General features: G+C 38.9%; 1 protein-coding gene across 1 annotated transcript in view; it reads right to left on the bottom strand.

The window, feature by feature from the left end:
• Positions 1-379: 379 nt before the first annotated feature.
• LOC126412587 (RING finger protein 121) overlaps positions 380-10,971 on the bottom strand; it is a 103,910-nt gene continuing 93,318 nt past the window's right edge. The window contains exon 8 of the mRNA XM_050082249.1: positions 380-1,832. Coding sequence (XP_049938206.1) covers positions 1,712-1,832 — 121 coding nt within the window. The 3' untranslated portion in view covers positions 380-1,711. The remainder of the gene's footprint in view (positions 1,833-10,971) is intronic.

The raw sequence follows: 10,971 nt of genomic DNA, 5'->3' as shown, positions 1-10,971 counted from the left end.
ATGGGATGCACAACAGTTCACCAAAATAACTATAAATATAAAAGCTTTAATATGCATTGATACATTCAAATACTATATAAGGCAGGTACTCAGTAACAATCTGAGAACACAGTGCATATGACAGAACCTGAATAGTTTGGACGGTTGAAGTCAAACATCTTAAAACTTTATAAAACTGAAATTCACTTATAATCACTCTGCACCAGCAATCAGTAGTAATATTCCTGGAGAAAAATGTCCACTACCTTTATTCACAGTAATTAACAAAGTACAGAAATGGGGAGGGAGGGAGGGGGGGGAGAGGGAGGGGGGAGAGGGAGGGGGGGGAGGGAGGGGGGAGAGGGAGGGGGGAGACGGGGAGAGGGAGAGGGGGGGGGGAGAGGGAGAGAGAGAGAGAGAGAGAGAGAGAGAGAGAGAGAGAGAGAGAGAGAAGATACGGGAATAAACAACAGATGGGGGGATGGGACAATAGGACAAACAACAGTTTGGAAGAGGGGTAGACAAACAATAAATAAGGGGAGAGGCAGTACGTAGTGGAACAAAAGTTTTATGCTAATGTTTGAAACATGTTTTTATATTCTTTAATGTGTGTTTACATACTTAAGCTTCCAGTTTTCACAAAAATTTTGGAGACCTAGTGACCAGATTTGTGAAAATTTATCGGAATTATTTCTTTTTATTACAGCAGCCAGTTTTCTGCTGACCAGAGATATGATGCTTTTTTTGTATCATGTATTCGATGGTAGTTTCATATTCTTCCTTCTGCACAAATTTTACGTTTATTTTTGTGAGTTATTATTCACGTAACTACAAGGAAAATAGTTACCAAATTTTTGATATCTGAGCAGTGTTACAATTAATTTAATGTATGGGTGCAGAAGATATATAAAAAAGTGATCTTTGAAAATCTGACTAGAAGTCTTTTTATTTCAGCAGTCTGTATATAAAGATAAGTATAGATTAACATCAACAATATTTGTTAAGTCAGTGTAAACGAAGTATCGTAATAACTGATTCAAAGCACATTTCATTTAAAAATGTTTTCACATTCATTTGACTGTTCCCTTTCCCAATTCTCTCCTATACTGGTAGCTGCCCACTAAAGAGGAAAAACTTTATTATATAATCTCAATTTTTTTTCCATTTTCCCACATGACGAAAGTGCATTCCACTTATGAAAATGCTGAATTCATCCAAATTATTCAGACTGTCATACACTTCTTTATTACAAGTTCTTATAAAGCATCTATATTTAATAGTTTACAATGGAATCAGAAGTCAATAATTAATGGTAAACAACATAAAACTTTCAGCATCTCATATGTTGCATATACACATGGAATCTGAACCACTGAAAGACAGTGTGTACAAAAAAGATGAACATAAAATGGGCAAATTAAAACTAAAACAATTACAGACATTCTCTCTCTCTCTCTCTGTGCCCTCTCACTCATGAAGTACTATTTGTAGATTTCATTGGTACTGGTATGTAAAAAATAGATGTTTATAGCACACTGCTCAAAATTTCCCATTGTACACATTCGTACATGTCCTTAGGCACAAAGTAATAAATGGGGAAACGCAACCTTGGAAGATCATGGAAATTGGACAGAACTTCCAAGAAACAGCACTATCACATCATACACAAAACAAATCTATTACAATGGACAATTTGTAATGAAACAAATAAAACAACATGCAAAATATGCAATCACTCAAGTCCCAACGTCCAATTGATCCCCTGCACAAGGAACAAAATTAGTGGTTGCCATGCAACCAACCATCTCAGCCAGTCGAGTAGCTGTCCATAGAGAACATGGGGTCTTTCCCATCTAATTTCTGTTAAGGATTAGTACATGTAATTAGACAGTATTGGAAACTGTAGTATCACATCTCAATAAAAGTAAATTTGTTTTTCTCTTATATTGTTTTGTTAGCGGACTTACAAGATTACTGTTACCACACTCCATATGAAAAGAGAAGATTCCTAAAACTTCACAAGACTTTTGCCAGCTTTCAGTCGTGTAGTGCAAATGGCTGCCACTAATACTGACTAAAAACCACAGTCACCTAGAACTGTGGCAACACTGCGGCACTGCTGTTGAAATGTGAACATCATTTTCTACAGTTAGTCATAGCAGACATACACAGCCATTGCTCAAAGACAATGGTAACTATCTCAAATATTTTAGGATGGACATACTATAATCATAGTATACTGACACTTCACTTTTTTTAACAATTAGCATGTGGCTGACTTAATATTATGACGCTTGCAGGAAAGGGAAAGTGCAGTGGACGTAATACTACGCCGCGCCAGCTACAATTATTTTCCTCAGTACTGAATGTATATTTATGATACCTGCAGAGTCCGTGTGGCCTACAGATGTTGTAGTCTCCACTGTAACTGCTAATTGGCAGTAGTGGCTTCACTGGAAAATTTCTTCCTTACTGAAACCTAAGTTAAAATTGCTTGCTTTGTAGGCTTCACCTGAAATTAGAGTTTTCTCTGTTTTGTGTGCTGTTGTGTTGATTTTGTGTACAAAATGTGAGAGAAGAAACATTTAGAGCAAATGATTTATGAAGTACTTGATGAGTCTACAGACGACAAAAATGGAGTATTTTACAACAATCTAGATTATACGTCATCTGAAAATAGTGGTAAGTCAAGATTTGTTTGACGCTGATTTGCTGCATACATTTATCATATTTTTTTCACAGATTTTGTTCTTATGAATTTTTCTCCCGCAGATATGCCAGGAAATGAATCTGAGCATGATTAATCTTCTACATCTACACCTATTCAGAGTAGAAAGTAGGTATAAAAGTGACTCTGATGACGTCTGGACCAATGACTTCGTTGTGACAAGAAGGTTCTGTGAAAGTGAGCACAATGGTGCTGATGCTTCTGCGGCATTTCAGTAGACAGTCAATTCTGATGAATGTATAGTCTTATTTGGCTTTTAATTAATATGCCGCAATTCATAGTTTATGTTAGATATAAGTTTTTAGATATAAGTTTCTTTAAATTTAAAGCATGCTGCATCAAGACCACTACAAATAATTACACTATTGATCTGGTACTTAGGGTATTTATGTTATTGTATTATAAATTTATGTCTTATAAATTTGGACACTACTTCGTAACATATATGGCACGCCAACATTTTATGAAGTGGAGGTGTGTGAGTTAACGAGCATTGTACTCTTATTTAAATATATGGCCGAAAGAGTCAGTCTACAGGAATTGTGAAACGAACCATGTCGTCGAGGACCGTGTGCCACAAAGGGCGCAGATTCACCTCCGTCCCACATCGCGTAGGTTAAGTCACTGTCAGTATCATGCAGATTCCTTCAGCACCAGGACACAAGCAGACTCCTGCAAATTTTTCTTGCTGCTCTTGATGTACATACAAAAGCATCACGTCTCTCTCTGTGTACTTCTTCCCTGTGACACTGCTTATTCATCATCATCATCATCATCATTTATTGCCTTATCGGGCCTTTAAGGCCTACAGCAAGAAGAACAAAAGGAAAAGTAAAGACAAAAAGACTTACAAAAGTACTCTATACAGTAGTAAAAGTTACATATGTACATTACAGCTTAAAGAAAAACGAAAAAATAAACAGGGCATTCAATCAAAGGTTTAAAAGGCAAGAGGGATACATTACAGAAACAAAAAACAAAAAAAACACACACGCAGTGTCTGTCAATTACACGAGAGGAGGGAGCTGTTGCAGATGGCAGTCCATCTCATCCGGTCGTTGGCGTCCTCCTCCACGGCTGCTGGTTCCACTTCTTTCAGGATCGTTGTTATCCTATCCTTCCATCGAGTTCTTGGGCGTCCTCTAGGGCGTTTTCCTGTGGGTTGAGAGTGGAGGACTCTGTTTGGAAGGGATCCGTCTGCCCGTAGGATGTGGCCAAACCATTGGAGTCTCTTCTGCGCCAATATTCGTCCAATGTGTGGCTTTCCATACCGCTGGTATAAATCTTCTTTTTTTCTTCGTTCCCATTTACCTTCCATGGCATTGTAGATGGGTCCATATATCTTCCGAAGTACCTTCCTTTCAAATGCACATATTGCTTCTTCTGCTGTTGCTGATGTTGCCCAAGTTTCACAGCCGTATAAAAGTACTGGTCTCACCAGTGTCGTGTATAGGTGGATCTTGTTCTTCTGCGAATGTGCTTATGGTGAAATAAATTAGTTTCAATTTAGTGCAGTAAATACATGTGCATACTTCCTCCACTGGCTGGCATTTTACCAGTTTTGGTCACAAGGAGTAGAATTTTATGAGACCAATTTTTTAATTTGTGTTCTCTTTTCTCATTAGGAGGTGTGTTTCTCTTATTGATCTTGTCATGTATCCTTTTACATTTTTTACTTACACCATTTTCACTAACAGAAATAACATCAGCCTGAATAGGATTTTGCCTGCTGCAGCCTTTGCCATCATCATCATCATCATCATCATCATTTGAGAGCAACATTAAGTGTATAATCTTGCATCTTGCAGTAGGAATCTGGGAAAACCCAAATACATTTTTCATTCTTTATTTTACAAGCTTTTTGAAACCAAATAATGTGAGGAAGTCGGTATGTATTTCTATATTTTCTGCTTGGAGTAGCTATCTTGTATCAGTGTCAGTAAACGTACTTTCTCAGTATAGGTGGCTGCCAAGATAGCAATGTTTAGGTTTGGAAACCACATATCACACTGGGTGCACATGTCACTACCTTCAGGTTCTGCACCAGGTGCATCTGCTTTACATGCTTCACAAAGTTTTGAAGATGTTGTTTGTGTAAAATTTATTTCAAGTTCTTCCACTTTTCTTTGTACATACCATCCTTTTTGTGCTTATCATCTTGTCTGGGTGTTTAAGGCAGGATATATTAGGGGCTACAACAGAAATGCTAACATTCAAGGCATAAACAACTTCACACCCAGTAATATAGACATCTGCACTGTCTTCTTCAGTTTCACCCTCTGATTACGGTGATCGTTTAGGTATGTTATCACTATATTTATTGTTGTAGCGAGTATGGCATTTCTTGCACAGTGGATGTGGTGGTAACGCAGTTTCTTGTGGACCAAGATATTTCTGCAATGCCCCTGACAGATTTCCAACAACTGTGAATTGTTTTTCACTCTTCTTAAACACCACCTTCTTGTGCTTTTCTTCATGGCCCACACACCTAACCCTTTTACTTTAGTATTTCCTCACTGACACTGTACCTAACAAAAAGTTTAAACTAAACACAAAACTCTATGCAGAATGATTCATGGGCTAGTTCTTATTTGATTATTAAAAACATAAAAAGGCTGGAAAGAGTGCTGCCAACAAGTTTATTACACACTAGAAATTCAATGACTGAAATACGCAGAATGTTGAAAAGTTTCTAACACTACACACAGACAAATTTTGCCAACTTTGATTGCAATAACTACTAACACATTAACCAAACACTATATAGTGCAACTTTGATAACTTTTGTGATGAGGGCTTTTGAGCAAATAAATTGTAAAAACTTGTAACAATGCATTTCTTTAAATTTTTTGTAATAACTGTTTACACAACACAGATCGCTGAAGGAGAGAAAATTTTGTTTATAACTGAATCAGAGGAATGTGGTAATACAACAAGCAAATTAGCATTCTGTGACTTTCCCAAAAAAAAAAAAGAGTACAAAAAAATTAAAATTTTTGTATATCTGTGACTCAGCATCTCCTCTACATGGTGAGTAGCAACTATCATTCTCATAATATTGTTACACTCCATCCTGGATTTTCCATTGTTTAATGTATGAAGAGGGAGCTTTAAAGCAAAACATCTGCCAGGTCTCCAGTACTTTTGCTTTATTAGTTGTGTTTTCTTTTAGTTTTCTAGTGTTTTAAGACTTATTTACAAAATTTATGTTTCTCAAATGACTATACCATTCACAAAAACCAAAATAAATTGAAAATATTTATTGCTTAATACATGTAACATAGAGGTCTAACATGTATTTTTCCAGAGAAATTCATGATCATGAATTGCCATGTCCTGTATGATTTAAAGATGAAAGTGCCCTACATATATAGTTTCAAAAAACAGTATTAAGTAAAGAACCTAGAGAGAAATGACAATAATAGCCCAATTACAGCATGCACAGAAGCATTTAAAAATGCATTCTTCCTCCTCTCCACAACTGACTGGAATGGAAAGAAATCCTAACATGAGATACTATGCCACGTAGGGCCCATTAACTTCTATGCACTTCATAGTGGTTTGTAGAGTACCTATGTAGATGTAGAACACATAGCGGTTTACGGAGTACATATCTAGATGTAGAACAGCTTTATCACCAGATTCGTCCACAGAATAATAACGTATGGGGGTGGAGGTTTGGAAGTACCACAGGCACAGGTTATTGCAGAGGTTGATGAGTGACAGGATACCATTTTAGTGGACGACGATGCAATTACGGATAGGTTGCCATCTTACCTCACAGTCCAAAGAAAGATAACCAAAGTTCTGGAATATAATGTGGTAGAGATTTTCAAGACCTGGTGATATTAGGCATGTAGGTCAGTAGCTGCTTCCCAGTGGTAATAAGTTTATTGGAATCTTAAGTGATTTGTTTACTGAACAATTTGACAGGCTACTGTTATGTCTGTAGCTTTTCAGATAAGATTGTAGGTACATTTGGATAACTTCTACGAGGAGCATTCAGTAAGTAATGCAACATCCCCCCCCCCCTCCCCCCCCATACAGCATATTATTCCTCACTCATTGGACTATGGAACCATATTTTTTAACATAACCTCCATTCATTGTGAGGCCTTATGCCACCTTACTGGAAGGACCTGTATGCCTTCACATTATCACCACTCTCCTGTTGACATCAGAACCAACGTCTTGTTGCATCAATAACCATTATCCACATACTGCTTCCCATAGAGTGCCAGACAGATGGAAACCAGAATGTGCAAGATCCGGGTTGTACGGTGGATGAGGAAGAACAGTCCAATGAAGATTTATGAGCTCCTCTCATGTGCACAAACTTGTGTGAGGTATTGTGTTGTCACTGAGAAGAAGAGGTCCATTCGCATTTTTATGGGGGACAAACATGCTGAAGCCATTTCTTCAATTTCCTCAGGCTAGCACAGCTGTGTGGGGCCAGCCAAAACGTGGGAGATCAAAACGAGTTTATGTGATCTCGTTGCGATGAAGACAGATGCCTTACCCAATGACTCAATGTGGTTTTGTTCATTGCCAGGTCTCCACAGGCATTCTCCCTGCACCTATGAATATCTGCGATGCTCAGGTTGTCTGTGAAAAGCAACTCAATGACAGCTCTTTTCCTGGAATGCACCTCCGTAACAAACGTCTTTTTGATGGCTACGTATAGTGCCGACACCTATAGGAACTTCATAAAACTATAGGGACTGAAGCGAGAATATTCCACAATGTCCCACAACAAATTTAGCATTTTTTCAACTGAAACTGGCTGAAAACAAAAATGTGTTGCATTACATATTGAATGTCCCTTGTACTTATCACCGCAGATGTGAAGCCCACAGATACCAAAGAGTGATGGGAATGAATGATAGCTGTCAAAATTGGGGCTACTATTGGTAACCGGTGTGAACCATAAATACATTTAGACAGTATGTGCCCCTCTCTCCTCAGTGGAGAACTTTGAAAGCAGTTGCCAGTTTTTCTCATCTATATCTGGTTTTAAGCTCTGGGCAACTTCCCACGTTAACACTACATAACGAAGCACCACAATTAATGTTATTCATATGATTTCTCAATATTAATGTGATGATTATAATTTAACATTCTGATAGGTGAAAGTGCAACAAAGTTTGTAACATTGTATTTTCAGTTATTTCTACAGATATTATTTACAAGCAACAAAATTATCTTCAGTGCATTAACTGGTTCACCATTCATATAGAATGGAAGACAGCACTTCAATGGAAAGCACTTTGTTTTCACACAAATCATCAAATAATTGTGAAATGTTTTTATGCTGTTGTTAGCAATGACATAGACGAAACAATGTTATGATGACTTACGAGAATACATGGGAAATTCTCGACTATTAATAAAATAGTTCTATTCAAGGAAGCCCATATGATAGTCTGCAGGGGGGCTAGAACTGGGGGTATAAGGTATTTTTAATATTTTTGAAGACAATTGGTGACTTGTAAGTAACTGTAAAAAACTTCCAGTTCCCACACTGTTAAAAACCTGTGTAACACTGATTTTTAAATCATTTTCTTGAAAGGAAAAAAAATCTGACTACACTTTTTTTTCATTTCCCTGAGAGCTGGGGCGGGGGGGGGGGGGGGGACAACAACAACAACAACAACATTGTGAGATATGCACCCTCGAACATAAATGCAAATGCTAGCCAAGCCTGCAGGTTGCACTGTTATACAGGGTGTTCGAAAAAGAGTGTTGAATGCTTTGAGACATGGTAGTACTCATCAAAACAAGATAAATAAGTCCAATGAACACTGGTCTGGAAACACATACTTTCCGAGATAAATTTGTTTACAGTAAGGACTGTGTGATGCTTGGTTATGGATATTAGCACATTCATTGTACTGGCGTTCCATCAAATGTATCGGATATTATGATATCTTAGTCACAGTACTCTACTACTGTTAGGTGGTCTGCAGTCAGTTTTGTGTTATGGGTCATGTTGTATGCAATGTCAGTTTTCATCATGTTTGTGTGCCTTATTATACAGTACTGTCAACCCTGGATATGTATTGAGGTGTTTTACCTTCTTCCAAATGCAAATTCACTTGTATGTTACCGTTTTGCACTGTTTCTACCTAAAAATGGTGTAATACATTTACATTTTCTCTCTTCCACCATTTGTTAGCAATGGAAGCCTGCTACTCGCCAAGAGAAATGGCAGATATGATATTCCGCTATAGTTTAACAAATGGACGTAGCCTACGAGCCCGTGCCCTCTATGCTAAAAAATATCCCCATGCAGGGTACCCTCTGATAAGCTGTTCAGCAGACTTTCCCAGCATCTGAGGGAAACAGATACCCTTGCACCTTGGAAGAGTGACAGGGGAGCACCCCACACAGTCCACATGCCTGACACGGAGGAGTGTGCACTAAGTTCAGTGGGAGAAAACCCTCTCACCAGCATGTGATGATTAGCAGCAGCAGAAGGCATGTCTCATTCTCTTATCTGGGGAGGGGGGAGGTGGGAACTTCATGAATAACTGCTGTACCCTTATCATGTACAGCACATTCAGGCCCTAAGGACACAGGATCATCAAAGCACACATTGGTTCGAGCAATGGCTGTTTCAGAAGTGTACAGCAGATTGACTGGTCACATCCAAGAGTTTATTTACCAATGACGCAGGGTTCACAAAAGACAGTGTTGTGAATGTGAATTTCCATAACTAGCATGTATCAGCAGATGTAAATCCCCAAGCAATTCAGAAAAATGGCATCAACACTGGTTCTCAATGAACGTAAGGGCAAATGTACTTGGCGATAAATTAATAGAACCATATGTGCTACCACAAAGATTAACTGGGGTGCGTTATCTGGAATTTCTCATTAACGTATTGCCTACTTTGTTGGAAGCTGTGCCGTTGCAGCAACAAATAAAAATGTGGTTCATGCATGATGATGCACCAGTACACTTTTGCCACAATGTGCGCAAACATATGATAGGTGCCAAGGGGGCGGAGGGGGAGGGGGGGGGGGTGCACACCTTGTCCTGTTTGTTCCCCAGACCTCCAACCCCTAAAAGGAATTAGCCTATGTTATGCCAATCAACAACCTGAGGACACTATAGGGTCATGAATCAATGCGTGCCAGCAGGTACAACAACAACCAGTTATACTTCAAAGAAAGCTTCATTCCTTACAAAAGAGGGCAGAGGGGTGCATCATCATGAATGGACACCACGTTGAACGCTTCCTGTAAAGACGTGTTTATCACAGGCAGTATACATCTCCGGACCCATGTTTACTGGACTTCTCTAAGAAAGTATGTATTCCCGGACCTATATTTATTGCACTTAGTTTTCTTGTTTCAATGAGTGCTATCACCTCCCAAAGTATTCAACTTTTATTTTTGAACACCCTGTATTTGACTGCAAGTTGCACCTGTGTGATGTGCTCCATACATTGCAAGTGTCTCACAGTCAGAGGTAAGTGAATTTGAATGTGGACAAACTGTTTGTGCTCATACAGAGTGTGCTTGCATAACTAAGGTAGTTGAAGTGTTTGGAGATTTCAAGTGGCACCGTATTGAAGATTTGTACCACATATACAGAATAGAAGCTTTCGAAATGTGGTGCTACAGAAGAATGCTGAAGATTAGATGGGTAGATCACATAACTAATGAGGAGGTATTGAATAGGATTGGGGAGAAGAGAAGTTTGTGGCACAACTTGACTAGAAGAAGGGATCGGTCGGTAGGACATGTTCTGAGGCATCAAGGAATCACGATTTTAGTATTGGAGGGCAGCGTGGAGGGTAAAAATCGTAGAGGGAGACCAAGAGATGAATACACTACGCAGATTCAGAAGGATGTAGGTTGCAGTAGGTACTGGGAGATGAAGAAGCTTGGACAGGATAGAGTAGCATGGAGAGCTGCATCAAACCAGTCTCAGGACTGAGGACCACAACAACAACATACAGAAAGTGGAGAAACATCATCCATTAAGTTAGAACATGGTGAGAGTGTGTGCAGAGTGATTGTGACAGGTGATCATTGAAGAGGATTGTGACAAAAGATAAGAGGACACCAGTTACATAAGTCACCGTACAACTAAATGCTGCACTTGCGGAACACTGTCAGCACCAAAAAAACCCAAAGGGAGCCCCATAAGCAGGGAACTGCAGCGTGAGCTCGAATTCCCAAACCACTCATCAGCAATGTGACTGCCCTTAAAAGGAAATTGTGGTGCTGAAGCCATGAAACATAGACTGTGGAGCA

Source organism: Schistocerca serialis, chromosome 7, assembly GCF_023864345.2.
Source record: "Schistocerca serialis cubense isolate TAMUIC-IGC-003099 chromosome 7, iqSchSeri2.2, whole genome shotgun sequence".
Lineage (NCBI taxonomy): Eukaryota > Metazoa > Arthropoda > Insecta > Orthoptera > Acrididae > Schistocerca > Schistocerca serialis.
This window is presented reverse-complemented; position numbering and strand designations above follow the sequence as displayed.